The sequence below is a fragment of the Gorilla gorilla genome, chromosome 9 (genome assembly GCF_029281585.2).
Source record: "Gorilla gorilla gorilla isolate KB3781 chromosome 9, NHGRI_mGorGor1-v2.1_pri, whole genome shotgun sequence".
Lineage (NCBI taxonomy): Eukaryota > Metazoa > Chordata > Mammalia > Primates > Hominidae > Gorilla > Gorilla gorilla.
This window is the reverse complement of record NC_073233.2, coordinates 126496928-126518850: the sequence shown is the minus strand read 5'-3', so window position 1 is coordinate 126518850 and position 21923 is coordinate 126496928. Positions and strand designations below refer to the sequence as shown.

The 21923-nt window shown below is 43.7% G+C and overlaps 2 protein-coding genes, 1 long non-coding RNA gene and 1 pseudogene across 6 annotated transcripts in view; 1 reads left to right on the top strand and 3 right to left on the bottom strand.

The window, feature by feature from the left end:
• Positions 1-3869, bottom strand: part of ARCN1 (archain 1) — a 30175-nt gene extending 26306 nt beyond the window's left edge. Inside the window, exon 1 of the mRNA XM_019036227.4 lies at positions 3679-3869. Within this exon, the coding sequence (XP_018891772.1) occupies positions 3679-3681 (3 nt within the window). The 5' untranslated portion in view covers positions 3682-3869. The remainder of the gene's footprint in view (positions 1-3678) is intronic.
• A 6077-nt stretch (positions 3870-9946) lies between these two features.
• Positions 9947-10966, bottom strand: LOC134756480 (uncharacterized). Its single transcript, XR_010129204.1, has 3 exons — positions 10845-10966; positions 10529-10622; positions 9947-10031 (listed from the first exon to the last, which is right to left on the bottom strand). It is a non-coding gene; the product is annotated as an uncharacterized lncRNA (long non-coding RNA).
• IFT46 (intraflagellar transport 46) overlaps positions 10168-21923 on the top strand; it is a 24470-nt gene continuing 12714 nt past the window's right edge. For 2 of the 4 annotated variants that reach the window (XM_004052226.4, XM_055355039.2), the window contains exons 1-7: positions 10189-10444; positions 11159-11255; positions 16321-16400; positions 19138-19274; positions 20861-20935; positions 21100-21193; positions 21597-21725. In XM_004052226.4, coding sequence (XP_004052274.1) covers positions 16356-16400; positions 19138-19274; positions 20861-20935; positions 21100-21193; positions 21597-21725 — 480 coding nt within the window. In that variant the 5' untranslated portion in view covers positions 10189-10444; positions 11159-11255; positions 16321-16355. Of the gene's footprint in view, positions 10445-11158; positions 11256-16320; positions 16401-18290; positions 18444-19137; positions 19275-20860; positions 20936-21099; positions 21194-21596; positions 21726-21923 lie in introns of all 4 variants that reach the window. The other 2 variants (XM_004052227.4, XM_055355037.2) reach the window with 2 other exon arrangements.
• On the bottom strand, positions 14508-16324 carry LOC109028840 (large ribosomal subunit protein uL18-like; annotated as a pseudogene).

Genomic DNA, 21923 nt, shown 5'->3' with positions numbered 1-21923 from the left:
GAGTACACTATCTTTGGACTAAATAACAACTCTCTCCTACACAGACTTAACTACATGAATTGTTAAGTGCCTCAAGTAAAAAAACCTGGAGAATTAGGTTTCTGTTCTGCCTTTGCCACTAATTATGTGACCTTGGATAAGTCACTTAATTGATTATTGAAATGTCCCTAAAGTAGGAGGTTAGTTTACATGAAATCCAAAGTGCTCTGTGTCTTTAAGGTTCTGTAAGTCTAAGCATTTGAAAACTACAGTAACAGAAAAAAAAAAACAACTACAGTGACAGAAAATGTACAATACTTCCATTTTATACCGACTGCTCCAGTTCTAACCACTTTGGAACAATATTTTATAGTAACATTAGGCTGCTAGAAGGCAAATTGTCTAACCATAACAAATTGTGTGTGCAAGAGAGGTACAAGAATAACAGGTGGTATAATAATTCAGCATAAATATGCACAACTCTCTCTCAAAAAAAGTCAAGTTCTTTCTTGAATCTCTAAATGCTTCAGGATCCCTTACTTCCAGAATTATAGTCACCTTCTCCTTTGTAATTCACCGCAATATTTTATACACACATACACGCACACACAATTCATGGTCATATTAAGGCTAGTTTCTATAATTGTCAGGGAAGACTGTTCTGTCTTTTCTATTTATACGAAGCTATTATAAATAAAATCAGAGAGAAGATTACAACAAAATGTAGACCACATACGAAACCTAAAACTTGTAATTTACTCAGTGAGGGTTTTAAGTCCATCACATTTCTATTCTAAAACAAAAGCTTGCAGAGAATTAAAACACACACACACACACACACCCATTATCAGTTTCTGCAGTGAACTTCTATATGAAGACATAAATAGATGGCAAATCAATGGAAACTCAAGAGAATCATTTTCTTTCTTTGCTGTCCCTCAAAACACAATTAAAAAGATACATAAATAATACAGGGGCCGGGCGCCATGGCTCACACCTATAATCCCAGCACTTTGGGAGGCTGAGGCGGGCAGATCACGAGGTCAGGAGATCGAGACTATCCTGGCTAACATGGTGAAACCCCGTCTCTACTAAAAATACAAAAAAGTAGCTGGGCGTGGTGGCAGGCGCCTGCAGTCCCAGCTACTCAGGAGGCTGAGGCAGGAGGATAGCTTGAACCCGGGAGGCAGAGGTTGCAGTGAGCTGAGATTGTGCCACTGCACTCCGGCCTGGAGACAGAGCGCGAATCCGTCTCAAAAACCAAACAAACAAGAAAAAAAGTCAGAACATGTTCTCATTAATTTGCAGAATACAAAAAAAAAAAGATCAAATCAAGGCCCGCATGCCTACAGTCCCAGCTACTTGGGAGATGGAGGCGGGAGGATCGCTTGAGCCTAGTAGTTCTAGGCCGCAGTGCACTATGATAGCACCTGTGAATAGCCACTGTCCTCCAGCCTGGGCAACATAGTGAGACCCTGTCTCTTTAAAAAAAAAAATCAAAAGATGCCTTTCTTTGTACTTTATTTTATGATGAAGTCATGAGAAAGCATTTGTTTCTGCATTTGTTCACTTATTTATCTATTGGAACTTTGCAGTCTAGGACATTCTGCACTTCAATAACTAAAGCCAAAGGGAATTTATTTTTTAAAAAATCAATGTTTACGTACTGATATCTGCAACTTACTTTGAAATGTATATTTTTTTTTAATGGAGAGAGGGATGGATGGATGATTAGATGCATGATAAAATATAGTGAAATGTTATAGAATCTAGTTGGTGGTTATATGGGTATTCACTACAAAGTTCTTTCAACTTTTCCAGATGTTGGAAAATTTCATAATGAAATGTTGGGCTAAAATAAACGCTGGAAATTTTGATACAACTTTTAGATAAAAATTTCACCCTATCTGGACATTTCTACTGTCCAGGGATCTGTCTGTAAAGGAGCAGGACCCAAAAACATTACACAGAAATAATACCAATGTCTTAACACTCTACAGAGCAGAATGTACTGAGATAAATTGTTCTCCAGAGTACACAAATCTGTGGGTATCTGGATCATGTTAAGTCCCAAATAATTCAGAAATATGTGACACAACTCTATGTATACGTACACATGTCAAAATAGCATGCAAAAGTTATATTTTATATATATCACGTAGGGCTTTACCATCCCTCAGTTATCAATGAATTAAAAATACTAAGTTCCAAGAACCTTTTAACAAAGAATATTTTTAGAAAGATTACCTTTATCTGGTTTATATAATACAAGACCTTAACTTTACTATTAAAATAAAAATATGCTCTAAAATGCATTATTAATTCCAGGGTGTAAACGGGAACTGAGTTTCAAAATCACTAACCAAATACAGAACCTCCTGGAGAAACTGAAAATACAAGTTTCTGGAAATTTTGTGTCCAACACAAAAATTTTAGGAGACAAACCTGTTTGATGCAATTTATATACCTGAGGCTGAGAAAAGCTGTTCAGTGGCCTAAAGTCCAAGCATGAATTCCCCCCATTATCCAAGTTCTTATCTAAAGGGTTGTCAATAGAACTTATTAGGATTGCCACCAAATTACATTCTGTCATCTCTCAGGTACACTGGACGATGTTTTAAATCAAGTTATCTATTGACAAAAGAATAAAAAAGAACAGAAGAGAACATCCTTCAAAAGACTAAAGGACATAAGGTGCACTGAAAAATAAATTACTAGCTTTTTTGAAACCAAAGAATGTCTACTACTTCATGAATATCCACAAATCACAGCGATAAAGGAAGACTGAGTGATGTCAGCAGTTCTGATTTCCTCCATCCTCAACCATATTAACCTTTCTCATCCTTGTAACAGATGAGTATACAAAGATAACGCATGTGAAGGCAAGTAACTGGTCTCGGAGGATAACCCATCCCTCTTACTCCACCTCCTGTGAGACATCTGACTACGACATGCCACATACACATTTTTCTTCACCTGGACAATAAGTTCCTTGAAGGCAAACCCTGTGTTCTCTGGAACTTGCTCACATTTTCCCAGTGGTCTACACAGTGTATGTACCCGAGTCACACTAACAAATGGACACAAGTGAGTTCTGCGGAAGTAGTGGAAGGTTTCAGAGACACCTGGGTCCTATAAATTAGTGTTAGAAGTTACTCCTTTCCGCTCTGTGTCTCCATTTCCCCCTTCTGAACAAAAAGAAAAATTTCTGGACACCAGTGGATTTGCATTTCGAGTTATCAACGGCCTAGCAAACACCGGGGGTGGGAGACAAGCTCTGATTAACAGAAGGACCAGAACCTCCGGAGACAGGCCCAGCCTGCTGAGCCTAAGCGCCAGGGAACCGGCGGGACAGCATCAGTTCCGAGGTCCGCAGCCTGGGACCCGCACCACCACCACGAAGTTCTCGCAGAGCAAAAACGCCGGGCCGTCTCAGGGGCAGGTCCCAGCAAACGAGGGAGTCCAGCTGGTTGGGGGGTGGTGCGGAAGCGGGCACGACGACAGATGGACTGGAGTCAGCTCCATCGGATCTCCAGGAGACCGGGCACAGGAGGCCACACTGCTCCCCGAGCCCCGAGCAAAAGCACTCTGCCCTAGACCCTCAGGGCGGGGCTCCTCCGGCCCCTGCCCCAGGCCCGCCGACAAGGAGAGACGGTGAGGCTCGGACCCCAGGAGTTCGGGTCCTGGCTCGGATCTTACCATGGTGAGGGCGGTGGTGGGGCGCGCCCGCACTCCGGCTCCACTGGGGATAGGGGTAGGGTCTGGGGAACGGGAGCACCAGCAGCTCTGGACCTGCTGCCCCCTTGACAGGAACCGCTGCCGCTTCGCCCCTTGCCAAGATGGCGGCCCCAAGCCACGTCTTCAACCGGAAGCGGCGCAGGTCAAAGGGCGGGGGGGGGGCGGGGCCTGTGGGCTGGGGAAATTGAGGGTACCGCGCTCCGGTTACGATTAAGCCCAGGAGGTGTAGGGGGCGTTCACCCTCCAGCTGTGGAACCTCGTATCTCTCCCCTTTCACTGTCATCGCCTTCATTTATTTTGCGTCACATCTTACAGTTTAACAAGCCGCTGGCACAGCCACTATTATTTAATATACAGGATAACCTGTGTGCATAAAGGACTAGTATCCGGAATATATAAAGAACTTTTTTTTTTTTTTTTTTTTTGAGATGGAGTCTCACTCTGTCGCCCAGGCTGGAGTGCAATGGCGTGATCTCGGCTCACTGCAACCTCCACTTCCCAGGTTCAAGCGATTCTTCTGCCTCAGCCTCCGGAGTAGCTGGGATTACAGGCACGCGCCACACCACGCTCGGCTGTTTTTTGTATTTTTAGTTGAGACGGGGTTTCACCATGTCGGCCAGGCTAGCCTCAAACTTCTGACCCCAAGTGATCCGCCCGCCTCAGCCTCCCAGTGTTGGGATTACAGGCATCAGCCACCGCGCCTGGCCTAAGAACTCTTATAACTCAGCAATAAAAAGACAAATACAGTATTCCTGTCTAAAAATGGGCTTCATCTGCAAAATGGAGGGAGTAGAAAACACAAAATTAAAATGAGCAAAAGATTTGAATAGATATGTGTCCAAAGAAGATATATAAATGGCTAACATGCACATTAAGAAATGTTGAATATCCTTAGGGAAATGGAAATCAGACCCGTGGTGAGATATCACTTCACACTCACTAGGATGGCTATCATAATAATTGTTGGTGAGGATGAATGTAAAATAGTGGAGCCACGTTGGAAAAGAGTTTGGCAGTTCCTCAAAAAGTTAAACAAAATTACCACATGACTGAGCAATTCCACTCATAGGTACATACCCAGGAGAATGGAATATATGTCAACACAAAAATGTGTACTCTAATGTTCATAGCAGCATTATTCATAGTAGCCAAAAAGTGGAGACAATCCAAACAAATCCATTCATCAATAGATGTGGCATATATATGCAATGGAATATTATTTAGTCACAAAAAGGAATAAAGTACTGACATGCTACAATATGGATGAACCTTGAGAATATTATGTGAAAAAAGACGGATACAATGGGGCACTCATATATGATTCCATCAATACAAAAGATCCAGAATAGAAGAAAATCCACAGAGACAGAAACTAGCTTAGTGGTTTTCAGGGGCTCAGGAAGGGTAGGAATAGAGAGTGACAGTTAATTAGTGTAAGATTTATTTCTGGAATAATTAAAACATTCTGGAATTAAGCCAGGCATGGTGGCATGATCCTAGAGTCCCAGCTACTTGGGAGGCTGAGTTGGGAGGATGGCTTGAGACCAGGGGTTAAAGGTCAGCCTGTGCAAATTGTGAGACTTAGACTCTTAAAAAAAAAAAAAGTAGTTCTGGAACTAGATAGAGGCAAATATACTAAAAACCACTAAATTGTATAATTTTAAAAGGTGAATTTTTATGATTTGTAAATTATATCTTTAAAAAAACATGCACTGGAAGCAGGGCAGTTGTGCTCATGTCCATTTTGTATATGAAGAAAATGGTGAAAAGTTTAAGTGACTTATCCAAAGTTTCTAAACCAGTATATGATGGAACCAAGACTCAAAATCTGTTCTTGTGATTCTCATGTTATTTCTTGTATGCCAAATTTCAGATTTTTCAGAGTATAGCTGATTCAGTAGTTCTTCCTTAAATCATTTTATCCTACATCCTTAGCTCAACCGAACAGCACTCATCCATATTAAACCTGTATGTCCACAATTAAGTATAATAGCAACTTTTAATTGAGTGCTTAATTTGTGTCAGGTACTTTACACATGTTATTTCCAATCCTTTACATCAATCCAAATAAAGATACTGAGGATCAAAAAAGTTAAGCATTTGTCCAAACTCACACAACTAGTAAGTGGTAGAGCCAAGTTCAAAGTCAGTTTTTTCCTGGCTGGGCGCGGTGGCTCACGCCTGTAATCCCAGCACTTTGGGAGGCTGAGGTGGGCAGATCACAAGGTCAAGAGATCGAGACCATCCTGGCCAACATGGTGAAACCCCATCTCTACTAAGAGTACAAAAAAAAAAAAAAAATTAGCTGGGCATGGTGGCGCGTGCCTGTAGTCTCAGCTGTTCGGGAGGCTGAGGTGGGGGAATCCTTGAACCCAGGAGGTGGAGGTTGGGTTGCAGTGAGCCGAGATCATGCCACTGCACTCCAGCGTGGCGACAGAGGGCGACTCCGTCTCAAAAAAAAAAAAAAAAAAAATAGCTGGGCGTGGTGTCTCACGCCTGTACTCCCAGCTATCTGGGAAGCTGAGGCATAAGAATTGCTTGAACCTGGGAGGCGGAGGTTGCGGTGAGCTGAAATCACAACACTGCCCTCCAGACTGGGCAACAGAGTAACACTCAGTCTCAAAACAAACAAACAAAAAAACAAAGTCAGCTTTTTCCATTAAAACACACTGCCTCTGTATCTCCTGTGTGTTCCCTAACATTTATTGAACACTTACAGCATACCAGCCATTACTCTAACTTCACACAGATTATCTCATTTAATCCTCACAAGAATCCTCTGAGATAGGTACCTTTATTGTCTCCATTTTACACATGAGGAAATCAAGGTACAGAGAAGAAAACTATCCCACCACAGGTCTCATGGCTAAAAAGTAGGTAAGCGAGGATTCAAACAAAGGCTGTTCAACTTTGGACTATACCCTTAAGCACTGCATTATAGACTTCTTGCTCTTACCCGTATCAATTCCATCTCCAATGGCCTTCTAATAGAAATCTTTAGAAAGCTCAAATATTTTTAAATTTTATATGTCTGGGAGGATATATGTCAAACTGTATTTTAAAGTTTTTTTTCATTAAGAAAACTTTTTTAGAGAGATGGGGGTCTTGCTATGTTGCCCAGGCTGGTCTCGAACTCCTGACCTCAAGCAGTACTCCCATCTTGTCCCCCCAAAGTTCTGGGATTGCAGGAATGAGCCACTGAGCCCAGTCAATATTTAAAAAAAATTTTTTTTTTTTTTTGAGAAGGAGTTTCGCTTTTGTTGCCCGGGCTGGAGTGCAATGGTATGATCTCAGCTCACTGCAACCTCTGCCTCCTGGGTTGGAGGGATTCTCCTGACTTAGCCTCCCAAGTAGCTGGGATTACAGGCATGGACGACCACGCCTGGCTAGTTTTTTGTATTTTTAGTAGAGATGGGGTTTCACCATGGCCAGGCTGGTCTTGAACTCCTAACCTCAAGTGATCTGCCTGCCTCAGCCTCCCAGAGTGCTGGGATTACAGGTGTGAGCCACAGCTCCCGGCCTATTTTTAAATTTTTTAATTGACACATAATACTTGTACCCACTGGCCAGGTGCGGTGGCTTACGCCTGTAATCCCAGCATTTTGGGAGGCCGAGGTGGGCGGATCACTTGAGGTCAGGAATTCCAGACCAGCCTGAGCAACATGGTGAAACCCCATCTCTACTAAAAATACAAAAATTAGCTGGGCGTGGTGGCCCATGCCTATAGTCCCAGCTACTCGGTGGGAGAATCGCTTGAACCCCGAGGCAGAGATAGCAGTGAGCTGAGGTCTCGCCACTGTATTCCAGCCTGGGCAACAGAGTGAGACCCTGTCTCAAAAAAAAAAAAAAAAGTGACAATGGGTACAAAGTTTCTTTAGGGGATGATGAAATGTCCTAAAAAAGATAACAACTGTACACATTTATGGGGTAACTTTTTATTTATTTATTTATTATTTATTTATTTTGAGACAGTCTCACTCTGTTGCCCAGGCTAGAATGCAGTGGTGCCATCTCAACTCACTGCAACCTCCGCCTCCCGGGTTCAAGCGATTCTCCTGTCTCAGCCTCCTGAGTAGCTAGGATTACAGGCATGCACCACCACACCTGGCTAATTTTTGTATTTTTAGTAGAGATGGGGGTTTCACCATGTTGGGACAGGCTGGTCTTGAACTCTTGACCTCAGGTGATCCACCTGCCTCGGCCTCCCAAAGTCCTAGGATTACAGGCGTGAGCCACTTCACCCGGCCCAATTTTAATTTTTGTTACAAAAAGCAGACATATTTTAAGAAACATGGAACAAATTCTTATTTTTTTAGAAAAGTAAAAATCCTGTTAGAAACTATTGCCTTATTGTAGCACCTTCCAGGGCTTCCAACTTGGATCTCAGAAGCTCAGCAAAGACCAGTTGATGCTGCTTCTTCGGAAATATAACGGTAGCTGAATTAAACCACAGAAGAAAAAGCAACCCTGTAAGCATGCTTCTTGAGGAGTCCCATAGTGGCAGTATATTATAATGGTTAAAAGCAGAGACTTAGGAATCAGACTGACCTGTGTTTGGCTGCTATTTTCAGCGCTTATTATGAGTGACTTTAGGCAAGTTACTTTAACTGTCTAAGCCTCAATTACCTAATCTGTAAATTGGCAGTAACATCTATCTCATAAGGTTGTGAAGTAAATTAGATGATATAATCTAAGTGCTCCCCACAAAAAAACTAAGTGCTCCTACATAGTAAGTACTCCACATTACATATCCACTATTACGAGCAAAACAGATCACAAATTTTTTTTAAATGCAGTTCTATTTTTAACTATCAGTATCCCAGAAAAGCTGTCTCTCATTTTTTAAAGGCACTTTCCTTGTTTACCTCTGGTAGGTTTTCAGGGTCAAATTTCCAATATTATTTTCTTTTTAAAATTTATTGCTATTATTATTATTTTGAGACAGAGTCTCACTCTGTCGCCCAGACTGGAGTGCAGTGGTGCGATCTCGGCTCACCACAACCTCCACCTCCCGGGTTCAAGCAATTCTCCTGCCTCAGCCTCCTGAGTGGCTGGGATTACAGGCGCGCGCCACCATGCCTAGCTAATTTTTGTATTTTTAGTAGAGACGGGGGTTTCACCATGTTGGTCAGGCTGGTCTTGAACTCCTGACCTTGTGATCCACCCACCTTGGCCTCCCAAAGTGGTGGGATTACAGGCGTGAGCCACCGTGCCCGACCAAAAAATTATTATTGTTATTATTCATTATTTATATTTGAGATGGGGTCTTGATCTGTTGCCCAGGCTGGAGTGAATGCAGTGGCCCAATCTCGGTTCACTGCAACCTCTGCCTCCCTGGCTCAAGCAATCCCCCTGCCTCAGCCTCCCGAGTGGCTAGCACTATAGGCACGTGCCACCACACCTGGCTAATTAAAAAAAAAATTTTTTTTTATTTTTAATAGAGTGGAGGGGGGTGGTTCTTGCTATGTTGCTCTAGCTGGTCTCAAACTCCTGAACTCAAGCAATCCTCCCACCTCTACCTCCTGAAGTGCTGGGATTACAGGTGTGAGCCACCGCACCTGGCCTCCAATATTTTATGTTTCTCTCTCCCTGACTTCCCAAATTAATTATGTCCACAGTTTGAAAATATTTGTTCCTTACATCTCCATTCACTCATTCCTCGATTCATCCACCCAATGAGCATTGTTAGTGTCTAATTTCTGCAATGCACTGGTGTTACAAAGCTTAAAAATTAATTAGACACAGGTCTTGCTTTAAATAAGTTAACAGTCTTCTTTAGCAAATAAGAAAGACAGGACACAGAGTGAAAAAAAATTTTTTTTTGAGACGGAGTCTCGCTTTGTTGCCCAGGCTGGAGTGCAGCGGTGCGATCTTGGCTCACTGCAAGCTCCGCCTCCTGGGTTCATGCCATTCTCCTGCCTCAGCCTCTCGAGTAGCTGGGACTACAGGCGCCCGCCACCACGCCCGGCTAATTTTTTGTATTTTTTAGTAGAGACGGGGTTTCACCGTGTTAGCCAGGATGGTCTCGATCTTCTGACCTCGTGATCCGCCAGCCTTGGCCTCCCAAAGTGCTGGGATTACAGGCGTGAGCCACCGCGCCCAGCCCACAGAGTTAAATTTGAACCTCAGATACCCAAGGAATAATTTATTGCTATAAGTATGTTCCATTCCATGGCACCCTGTGGAGGGGAAAGACTATAGTGTAATATAGTGCTAGAAAAGGACTTACAGAGTGCTGCGAAATTTCCCCTGGAATGTGTCTACATCCTGGTAAGACTGATCTGGGAGGAACTGCATCCCCAGAGATTGTTGTCCTAGGGGAATAAACGTACACCTTGTTTCCAGATTGAAGGGCTAACTCTACACCAGCCCGAAATTTATCAGCCGGCGTTGCCACCCACAGCCGCTAGATGCCGCAACAGACGTATTTACTGAAACCATAGACAAACAGGCGACTTGGCCGCCCAGAGAGGCTTTATCCGTGACTCCTTGATCTTCTTCCTGCGTGGAGAGCCTTCGCGCGTGAGGCTTAACGCGCAGGAGGTCTCACGAGAGTGGAAGCAACTCTCGCGAATTTTAAAATTTATCTTTTTGCCTAGCGACTGACAACAGGCTGGTTGCTTGGCGTGGAATCCTAAAGTGGCCTGGCTTTGAGACTGGAGTAAGACCCCAGCCCTAGGCTGGGGTTCTTTCCATTATAGAGGAGACGGATTCAGAAGGGCTACAGGTAATTAGTACTCATCCCAGCAAAAAGGGAACTGTCTTTCTAGAGAGGCTTAAGAGGACTCCCCTTTACCCCATTCCCGGTTACCTCTTCCAATCTCCGTGGTAACTGTTCCTTCGTCACCTCACCACCAACCGTCCTGCTTCCTTTATTCCCCCAAGAAACTTAGGTGGGATCCTATCTGCAAGATAAGGGTGAAAGTGGAGGTGATGATTTTGGGATTATTGGATGGGACTGAGAGACTGGAGTTTCCCCTCTCTTCCGGGACCCTCCCACCCTACCGCGCCTCAACCCACCCCACCCCACCCCACCCCACCCCAGAGGTGACTCCAGAGACAGAACTCTTTCTAGAACCTCTACAGCCTTCCCTGAGAAACCTCAACAGCCTTGGCCATCCACATACGAATAGTGTTCTGCCCTTGCGCGTGGTCGTACAGCTTTGGGAAGCTGCAGAAGTTGGCTCTCTTTCCCTCCACGATTCCTTGGTTCCTCAGCCAGCCTGCCAGCAGTTCCTAAATAAGGGCTGCAACAGAATGACTTAACTGCTTGACCGAGGGCCAGGAAGCCTGAAGGAAAGTTTGGATGGGGTGATGGTTTTGTGAAAAACTGGTTTCTTGAGTAAGGAAGAGGAGCCAATGCTGGTTTGGAATATACCTCCTGGCAGAGTGCTTTATGTCTCATGATAGGAGCTATGTAATTATGTCTCCCTTTGCTTAGACCAAGGTTGTTGAAAACCAGACATATGATGAGCGTCTAGAGATTAACGACTCCGAAGAGGTTGCAAGTATTTATACTCCAACCCCAAGACACCAAGGTAAGAGAGGAAAGAAGAGAAATGCTACTGAAAGAGTAGGATGGATTCACAGTTGTCTTCAAGAAGTTCGTATTTTATAATAGCAAATGTTGACTTTCAGCGTCAAGTTACTTCACTTGCCATTGTTTGTTTTCTGACTAGTTAAGGGGGAGAAATCATAGCCTTCCAAATTACAGGATCTTCCCCCAATCCAACCCTGTCACCATTTACTTCATGTTACTGCTTTGCTCACTGTCTGCCAGGAATTCACTGTTCTTTTTCTTTTCTTTTTTTTTAACTTATGTTTTTCCTAGCTTTGAAGATGCTTCATAACCTCCCCTTAGCCTGCAACCCCAACCAAAATCACAGTGGAATTTTTTAAAGGACTGAACACTATTTATTTATTCAACAAACTTTTTTTTCTTGATTTTATAGAGACGAGGCCTCGCTATGTTACCAAGGCTGATCTTGAACTCCTAGCCTCAAGCAGTCCTTCCACTTTGGCCTCCCAAAGTGCTGGGATTATAGGTGTGAGCCATTGTGTCTGGCCAACAAGCATTTTAAAATGCCTACTGTGTGCCAGCCTTATGCCTGGCACTTGGGTAAATAGTGTTAAATGACACAATGTCCCTGCCATCCCGATGCTGGTAATCATGGGAGGCAGATGACAAATGAGTAAACACATGCCAAATGTGGTTAAGTGCACACTGATGGAGGCAGATTGTTTGCTGTTAAGGAGAGTAACAGTGAGGAAGGAGACCCACTTTTTTTTTTTTTTTTTTTTTTTGAGACAGAGTCTCACTCTATCACACAGGCTGGAGTGCAGTGGTGCAATCTTGGCTCACTGCAATCTCCGACTCCTGGGTTCAAGTGATTCTCCTTCCTCAGCCTCCCGAGTAGCTGGGATTACCACACCCAGCTAATTTTAGTATTTTTAGTAGAGACGGGGTTTCACCATGTTGGCCAGGCTGGTCTCGAACTCCTGACCCCAACTGATCCATCTGCCTCGGCCTCCCAAAGTGCTGGGATTACAGGTGTGAGCCACCGCACCTGGCCAGAGACCCACTTTTGATAGGGTGGTCAGGGAAGACCTAAAGGGGTGACATGTAAGACTGATAGATGGCAGGGATCCAGACACTGAGGAAAAGTAGACCAGGAAGAGGAAACAGTATGTGAGATGTGAAAAACCTTGAAGCCTGAAAGAACTTGGCTTAGTTTGAGGACCTGAAAGAGACCAGCTTATGGTAGAGGGGACACTACCGTATGATATGGTCAGATCAGAGAAGTAGGGCAGGAAGCACAATAAGCAGAGCTTTGGAGGCTGTGTTGCTGTCGTGTGTGGAATGGACTGTTGTGATGGCTGAGTTGAGATGATAGTGGCTTGGCCTCTGGTGAGGAAGTTGAGAATAAAGAAAAGAGGCAAATACGGTATAAGACATTGTCGCAGAATCACTAAGACTTGGTGATGGATTGGATTTGACTCGAGTTAGGAATCAAGGATGACATCCAGGGTTTCTGTTTGTTTATTGTGGTAAAATATACATAACATAAAATTTGCCATTTTAACAATTTTTAAGTGTGCAATTAAATAACATTAAGTACATTCACAATGTTGTTTAACCATCACCACTATTTCCAGATCATCCCGAACAGAAAATCCATACCCTTCAAAACAATAGCTCCCTATTGCCTGCTTCCACTCCTCCCTGGTAACCACTATTCTACTGTCTCTATGAGTTTGCTTATTCTGGGAACCACATAAGTGAAATCATACTGTATTTATCCTTTCGTGGCTGACTTACTTCACTTATTGTGATGTTTTTAAGGTTCATCTGTGTTGTTGAATGTAGACTTTCTTTTTAAGGCTGAGTAATATTCCATTGCATGTATATTCCACTTTTTTTTTTTTTTGAGACTGAATTTCGCTCTGTCACCCAGGCTGGAGTGCAGTGGCACGATCTCGGCTCACTGCAACCTACGCCTCCCGGGTTCAAGCGACTCTCCTGCCTCAGCCTCCTGAGTAGTTGGGACTACAGGTGCACACCACCACATCCAGCCAATTTTTTGTATTCTTAGTAGAGACGGGGTTTCACCATGTTGGCCCGGATGGCCTCGATCTCCTGACCTTGTGATCCACCCACCTCGGCCTCCCAAAGTGTTGGGATTACAGGCGTGAGCCACCGCACCAAGCCTATGCCATGTTTTTTAATTCATTCATTTGTTAATGGACACTCGGGTTGTTTTCATATTTTGGCTATTGTGAATAACACTGCTATGAACAGAGGTGTAAAAGTGTCCATTTGAGTCCCTGTTTTCAATTCTTTGGGACCTAGCCACCTAGGTTTTTGACTTGAGCATGTTTGTGCTCTTGACAGCTGTGGATATTATAATTTGTTTTTAATTTGGGCTAATTTAGTAAATAAAAAAGGTGTTTAATTTGCATTTATTTGATATGGAAATCATTTATCATGTTTTCATTCCAGTTAATGCCTTACATCTAATTATACTTTTATTTTAATTTAATTTTTTATTTATAGAGACAGAGTTTTGCTCTGTCACCCAGGCTGGAGTGCGGTAGCATGATCACAGTTCACTGCAGCCTCGACCTCCTGGGCTCATGCAGTCCTCCTGCTTCAGACCCCCCGGTAGCTGGGACTACCAGCCCATGCCCCCATGTCCAGCTAATTTTTTTTTTTTTTTTGAGATGGAGTCTTGCTCTGTCGCCCAGGCTGGAGTGCAATGGCGTGATCTCGGCCCACTGCAACCTCAACCTCCCAGGTTCAAGCGATTCTCCTGCCTCAGCCTCCCAAGTAGCTGGGATTATAGGAGTGTGCCACCACGCCTGGCTAATTTTTTTGTATTTTTAGTAGAGACGGGGTTTCACCATGTTGGCCAGGCTGGTCTCGAACTCCTGACCTCAGGTGATCCACCCACCTCAGCCTCCCAAAGTGCTGGGATTACAGGCATGAGCCACTGTGCCTGGCCTAATTTTTGTATTTTTTGTAGAGACAGGGTTTCGCCGTGTTGCGCAGGCTGGTCTTGAACTCCTAGGCTCAAGCAATCTGCCTGCCTCCGCCTCTTAGAGTGCTGGGATTACAGGTGTGAGCCACTGCGCCTGTCATTAATTATCCTTTCAATTGTTCAGAATATTTAAAAATTGCTCCTATCTTTGCTTACTGATTCAGATTCAAACTTGTGACTATTATTTGCCAGGCCCTGGGTCAGTTCCTTGCACATAAATTTTTTCACTTGATCCTTATAAGAGGCCTGGGTTAGAAATATTAGTGACCCCATTTAGAGGCGGGAATACTGAGACTCAAAGAGGTTAAATCTTTTTTTTTTCTGTCCATATGTTTATCGTCTTTATCTGAAAAATCTTTATAGAAAATTGTTTGGTTTAGCTCTCAGCAGCCCGCTCCTGAGCTCTGAGGGAGCTTGCCTTCTTTTAAGCTACCTGATGTTTCTTCTGAGCAAGGGACATTTTGGGACGGTTCCACCTATTCTTTTTAACTTCTTTCTTGGGCCTCTTTTCATAGACTGGATTCTCTCATATAGCAGCATGAGCTTTCTTATACATCTCTTCCATCATGTCTGGAGTTACGCTCTTCTTTATGCATTGAGAGAACTGGTTCTTGTAAGCATCTTCATCTTCTTCTGTTAAGTAGTGCATGTAATCTGCAACATTCTGGCCCATGATGTGCTTCTGGTGTACTTCTGCATTAAATTCCTTGCTTTCAGAATCATAACTAGGGAATCGTTTGGTACTGTGAGGGACAGACAAGCCTCCATCCACAGCTCCCTTCAGGGTGCCAAAAACTTTATTGCCAGTGGTAGTTCTGGCAAGACCTGTATCCAAATAGCAGGTAAAGGCACCTGGCTGACCATCAATGCTTTCCACATTGTATTCATTGCCAGTCTCCTCCACTTGGCCTTCATAGATCTTGTCCATGCCAAACCTATTGGGAAGCCTGCGGGCCAGCAGCAGGCCAGTACAATACGCTGCAGCATAATTTGTCAGGCCAACCTTCACCCCACATTTTGGCAGTTTGTGTGCATATGCTGCACAGACTATATCCCCCTCTATACGGGCATAAGCAGTCTGACAAATGATATCTCTGTTTGTCACACGAACTATCATCTTATATTTGGGTGTGTTGTATTTATTTTTATCCTGTATCACCAAGCGTTTCTGAGGATAGTAACCAGTTTTACCCTCTCGTCGTCTTCTAAATTTCACTTGGTATCTCTTAAAGTAGGCTTTATTCTTAACTTTAATAAACCCCATTCTGCGGAACAGAGACCCGCGTCCGCGGCTCGACAGAGACCTGCCGGCCCAGCAGTGCTAGGGGTGAAAAGGCAAAATCATTTTAAGTAATTTTTCTTCAAATCCACTCTTAGTATGAATTCAGCACTCTGTACTTTACTAGTTATTAACCTAATTTGACTAATGTGTAAACTAAGGGCAGAGTGTATATTTTTCTCTTTCTTTTCTTTTCCTTTTCCTTTTCTTTTCTTTCTTTCTTTTTCTGAGACAGGCTCTCACTCTGTTGCCCGGGCTGGAGTGCAGCGGCATGAACACTGGACACTGCTCACTGCAGCCTCGAACTCCTGGGTTTAAGCAGACCTCCTGCGTCAGCCTCCCGAGTAGCTGGGACCACAGGCGCACACCATCACACCCAGCTAATTTTTTTTCTCTTTTTTTTTGTAGATGGGATCTTGCCATATTGTCCAGTCTAGGCTCAAACTCCTGGGCTCAAGTGATCCTCCTGCCTCCCCTTCCCAAAGTGTTGGGATTATAGGCATGAGCCACTGCCCCTGGCCAGAGTTTATATTATTTATGTAATGGCAGATAATTTGAATAGTATAATGTCTAACCCAATGCCTTAAGCACAGTAATGTTTAGTAAATATATCTTGAATTGAACTGGCAGAGCCATGACTAGAATTCAGTCTCCTGTCTCTTTAGCCAGATGTTCCAATAAACCTTGTTTTATAAAATGGTTAGAGCATAAAATATTAAAAACTAAAAAATATTGTCTTTAAAAATCATTTTAACAATAATCTAAAGGAAAAACTTTTTTTCTAAGGACTTCCTCGTTCTGCCCATCTTCCTAACAAGGCTATGGCTGATAACAGCAGTGATGAGTATGAAGAGGAAAATAACAAGGTACAGTAAAACTCACAGCTTCTTGTAGAATTTCTGCTTTGGGTTTTTAGTAGTTAGAGATGACACCAGTTCAACGGCAAACATTTCTTGAACACTCACCTCCAGGGGTTAGGGACCTTTGAGCTCATGGAGGAAAATCAGTTACAAAGAGCCTTGAGATTTTGACCCTTCTTCAGGAATAAAGCCTACTACTACAATTGACTTTGGTGAGGAATTTCACATAATGTAGGCCAGTGTTTCACAAACTTTCCTGATCATAATACTCAACTGAGGTACTTATTTTTAAATATACGGATTCCCAGTCCCAGCCCAGAATCTCAAAAGTAAAAGCCTGGGAATTTATATTTTTTAGGAAGCAGTCCAGGTAATTTTATGCTAAAGCGAGTTTGAAATTATCAGTCTAGGCATTTTTTCATTGTCAATACTTGTGATACTGCCAGTATTTTGTGAAAGAGATTTTAATTTTGAGGTCTTAAGACCCAGATGTTGGCTGCTGTTATTCTGTGAACCTAGAGAATCACCCTGCTTCTGAAAGAAACATGGCAAGAGGCCCACTTCTCTAGAAACATATAGGACCTTAGAGTTGCACATATGATTTCTTAAAAACCGTTTGTGTTGGCCGGGCGTGGTGGCGCACTCCTGTAATCCCAGCACTTTGGGAGGCCGAGGCGGGTGGATCACCTGAGGTCAGGAGTTTGAGACCAGACTGTCCAACATGGCGAAACCCTGTCTCTACTAAAAATACAAAAAATTAGCTGGGCGTGGTGGCGGGTGCCTGTAATCCCAGCTACTCCCAAGGTGCTGGGATTACAGGCATGAGCCACTGTGCCCAGCCTGTTTTTTTTTTTTTGTTTTTTTTTTTTGAGACAGAGTCTTGCTCTTTCACCCAGGCTGGAGTGCAGTGATCTTGGCTCACTGCAACCTCTGCCTCTTGGGTTCAAGCAATTCTCATGCCTCAGCCTCCCGAGTAGCTGGGGGATCACAGTACTGCACCAACTTGCCTGGCTAATTTTTGTATTTTTAGTAGAGATGGGGTTTTGCCATGTTGGCCACACTGGTCTTGAACTCCTGACCTCAGGTGATCCTCCTGCCTCGGCCTTCCAAAGTGCTGGGATTACAGGTGTGAGCCACTGCACCCAGCCTGATGGCTGCATTTTAATGGTTTTTGTTTTTGTTTTGAGACAGAGTCATCTCGCTCTGTTGCCTAAGCTGGAGTGTAGTTGCATGACCTCAGCTCACTGCAACCTCCGCCTCCAGGGTTCAAGCAATTCTCCTGCCTCAGCCTCCTGAGTAGCTGGGATTACAGGCGTGTGCCACCACGCCTGGCTAATTTTTGTATTTTTGGTAGAGATGGGGTTTCACCATGTTGGTCAGGCTGGTCTCGAACTCCTGACCACATGATCCGCCTGCTTCGGTCTCCCAAAGTGCTGGGATTACAGGCATGAGCCACCACCCCGGGCTGACAATATTCTTAAAAGTTCCCTCTGCCAAAACTGCTTCCTATGTGACTAAGGATAATTTTGGCAAATCTTGAATTGAGAAAGAATGCTCTAGAAAGTTCTTATCAGTCATATACTAATAAGGCATAGTCACTGAATAAATTCTGCAACTGTGTTTCATTATCTGCCATGCATATTACAGCTTAGTTAGAATATACTTTTATCTATGTATAATAAATTTGTTATTCTTAGAGCAAAATGTGACCAAAAGCAGTTTTTGGTGTCCTGTAACGTGTCACAATTTTGTGTGCCAATAGCTGCTTTACCATAAAAACAAATTAATTTTAAACAACTGGAATCAAACGTGTTAACCTCAGTATAAGCCACATGGTATATAGAAACCAAGTTTTGAAAACCTACTTTTAAAGGGGGCCAATTGGTCATCCTTCAGGTCCTAAGGGAGGGCATGCCACAGGCTCCAGGCCACAGAGGCAAAGACATGGACCCTGTTCCACCTGCCCCTGCAAGTCGCAAGTGCCACCAGACCCCTTCTCATGTACTTGAGAGGGTGGGATGGTACAGAGAGAGCCAGAAGCACAGAAAGGTAGGTTATAATGTCAAGAACAAAAGAGCTGTTTATCTTGAGAGAGAATGTGTAGTCATTTTATGTAATTTATGGGGTAAGGGAAGGGAAATACAGATAGGTCAGATACTCCATGAAGAGAAATATCACTGAATAAAAATGGAAAGTCCATAGTCTCTGGGACTGCTGGTTCGATGGGCACAAGGTTGATTTTGAACTTTCTTCTTTTGATAGTTTCAAGCAGCTTATGCTGGGCAGTCTTGCAAATTAAGTACTAGATTTCCTCTCTATGGTCTTTGTGAGTATTAAGACCCCTAAAATTTCTATTCCCACTTCATATTCCCTGATTTTCTTCCAAATAACTAGAGTTGCCATCCTCTTCTTTGAAAGTCCATAGCTTTTCGGGCCGAAGCTGTCTAAAGTGTACACAGGGCCTGAAGATCTAAGTAATATGTACAATAGATAAAATTAGATAGAATTTATACCCCAGCCTCAAGTAGAGAAATGGAATAGGGTTCTAGAAAGTGGAGTCCCCATTTGTAGCTGAGCAGGGGCAGAAGAAGGCTCTCAAGCCCCTTCTGGGAAGTGCCCCCTTCTCTTTCTGGTGACGAGGTGCCACGTGGTTGGTGTATTGGTTAGAGCAATAGAGAACTGGGCATAGGTACATTTGATTTTTTTACTTGAAGCTTTCTATGCCTGCTCTGCCCTATCGCAGGAGAAGAAGAAGACCTCACAGTTGACACCTCAACGGGGCTTTAGTGAAAATGAGGATGACGATGATGATGATGATTCATCTGAAACTGATTCTGATTCTGATGATGATGATGAAGAGCATGGAGCCCCTCTGGAAGGGTGAGGAAAGAACACCCAAGCCAAGGGTGCTCTTCAGAATACCTCCTTCAAAACACTGGAGTGGGAGGACGTCAGTTAGAAGTGAAATTCCAGCATCTCTTTTGATCTCCTGTATTTAGGATTTTCAGATGTCTCAGAAACCCAACATAATAATGAGTTTTCCTCCCTTTCTGACTCCACTACCTTATCCAGTCCTATAGTATCACTTTACTATCTGAAACGTTTGTGGGCTTGGGGGTTACATGAGATTTTGCTGAGTAAATCTAAAAGGTGGTGGCCAGGCATGGTGGCTCAAGCCTGTAATCCTAGCATTTTGGGAGGCTGAGGTAGGAGGATTGCTTAAGGCTGGGAGTTCAAGACCAACCTGGGCAACATAGCAAGACCTCGTCTCTACAAAATTTTTTTTTTTTTTTTGAGACAGAGTCTTGCTCTATCGCCCAGGCTGGAGTGCAGTGGCGTGATCTCGGCTCACTGCAAGCTCCGCCTCCTGGGTTCACGCCATTCTCCTGCCTCAGCCTCCTGAGTAGCTGGGACTACAGGTGCCCGCCACCACGCCCAGCTAATTTTTTTGTATTTTTAGTAGAGACGAGGTTTCACCGCGTTAACCAGGATGGTCTCGATCTCCTGACCTCGTGATCTGCTCGCCTCGGCCTCCCAAAGTGCTGGGATTACAGGCGTGAGCCACTGCACCCAGCCGCCCAAAAATTTTTTAAAAATTAGCTGAGCATGCTGGTGTGTGCCCATAGTCCCGGCTGCTCGGGAGGCTGAGGCAGGAGAATCACTTGAGCTCAGGAGTTTGAGACTGCAATGAGCTATGATCGGGTCACTGCACTCCAACCTGGTCAACAGAGTGAGACCCTGTCTCAAAAATAAATTAATTAAATTTAAAAAATAATAATAACACTGCTAAAAACACTTCTATAATTTTTTTCTGGTGCAAACTATTTTCATGTCAGATATTTAAATCTATTTTTTTTTTTTTTTTTGAGACAGAGTCTTGCTTTGTCACCCAGGCTGGAGTGCAGTGGTGCGATCTTGGCTCACTGCAACCTCTGCCTTCCAGGTTCAAGTGATTCTCCTGCCTCAGCCTCCTGAGTAGCTGGGACTACAGGTGTGCACCACCACACCTGGCTAATTTTTGTATTTTCAGTAGAGATAGGGTTTCAACCATGTTGGCCAGGCTGGTCTTGAACTCCTGACCTCAGGTGATCCGCCTGCCTCAGCCTCCCAGAGTGCTGGGATTACAGGTGTGAGCCACCACGCCGAGCCCTAAAATCTCTTGTTCTACCTTTTCTTGTCATCCTTTCATTAAAAAAAAGGAAAACCATTTATGCTACATTTTAACATCAAAAAAATATTATGTTTTGGATTTTCTGCACCTCTGTCCTTCAGAGTCAGAGATAATTGAGAGTTAAGTACAATCAACCTTAAAGTTGCCTTGCAAGCCACCAGGAAAGGCAGGTATTGGAGAGGCAGAAGCTAGCTTCAGGATCATGTCCCTCTAGTCAGTAACACACCAGCACCTAGGACCCTGCCACCTCTGCTCTTCTCTGGCCACCTCGAACAAACTGGTTTCCTTTTCCCAGGGCCTATGACCCTGCAGACTATGAGCATTTGCCAGTTTCTGCTGAAATTAAGGAACTCTTCCAGTACATCAGTAGGTGAGTACTAGGACCTCCCACCATACCCCACTATCCCTACCTTGCCCCAAACCTTTCCTATCTCTAGTCTGAAACAGGGCCATTCCCCTTAGATTTTTTTTTAGCCTGAATAGTAAAGTAACTTTCTCTGACTGTCTCCACCTTCCCTTGGCAATATCTCCTAGGTACACACCTCAGTTGATTGACCTGGACCACAAACTGAAGCCTTTCATTCCTGATTTTATCCCAGCTGTCGGGGATATTGATGCATTCTTAAAGGTATAGTCAGTACATCCTGAAAATGACTCCTTAAGTGTTACTTCTGATGCCCCTGTTACTCTTAACAGTTTCCCTAATTTCTTTGACTAGCATTGGCTAGTCATGTTCATTTCACTGGAGTTCTTAACCTTGCTCTCAACTCCAAATTACACTCATTGCTCTTAAGTAATACTTAATATCTCATTACACATTAACAGTTTGTCATGTATTTGCTTCCTAATTATCTATGACAACAGGTTTATATTTAAGCTGCTATGGATCATATTTTTTTTCTGGATAGTATTGAGTACAGCATGATAAGCATGCTTTTAATACTAGTAATAATGATGAACCAGAAGTGTTCTTCCTCTTTAACTTATTGGAAACATTTTCCTTTCTGCTTTCTTACCTTTTTCTTAACCAGGTCCCACGTCCTGATGGAAAGCCTGACAACCTTGGCCTATTGGTATTGGATGAACCTTCTACAAAGCAGTCAGACCCTACGGTGCTCTCACTCTGGTTAACAGAGAATTCTAAGCAGCACAACATCACAGTAAGATACTAGCTTAGTATAGGCCCCAGCTGGAGAGGGCCACGAGTGGAGGAGGCCTTGCTGGCACTCATACAGTTGACTTACTGCCTGTCAAAAGAGATGGGCCCGGGCGCGGTGGCTCACGCCTGTAATCCCAGCACTTTGGGAGGCCGAGGCGGGTGGATCATGAGGTCAGGAGATCGAGACCATCCTGGCTTA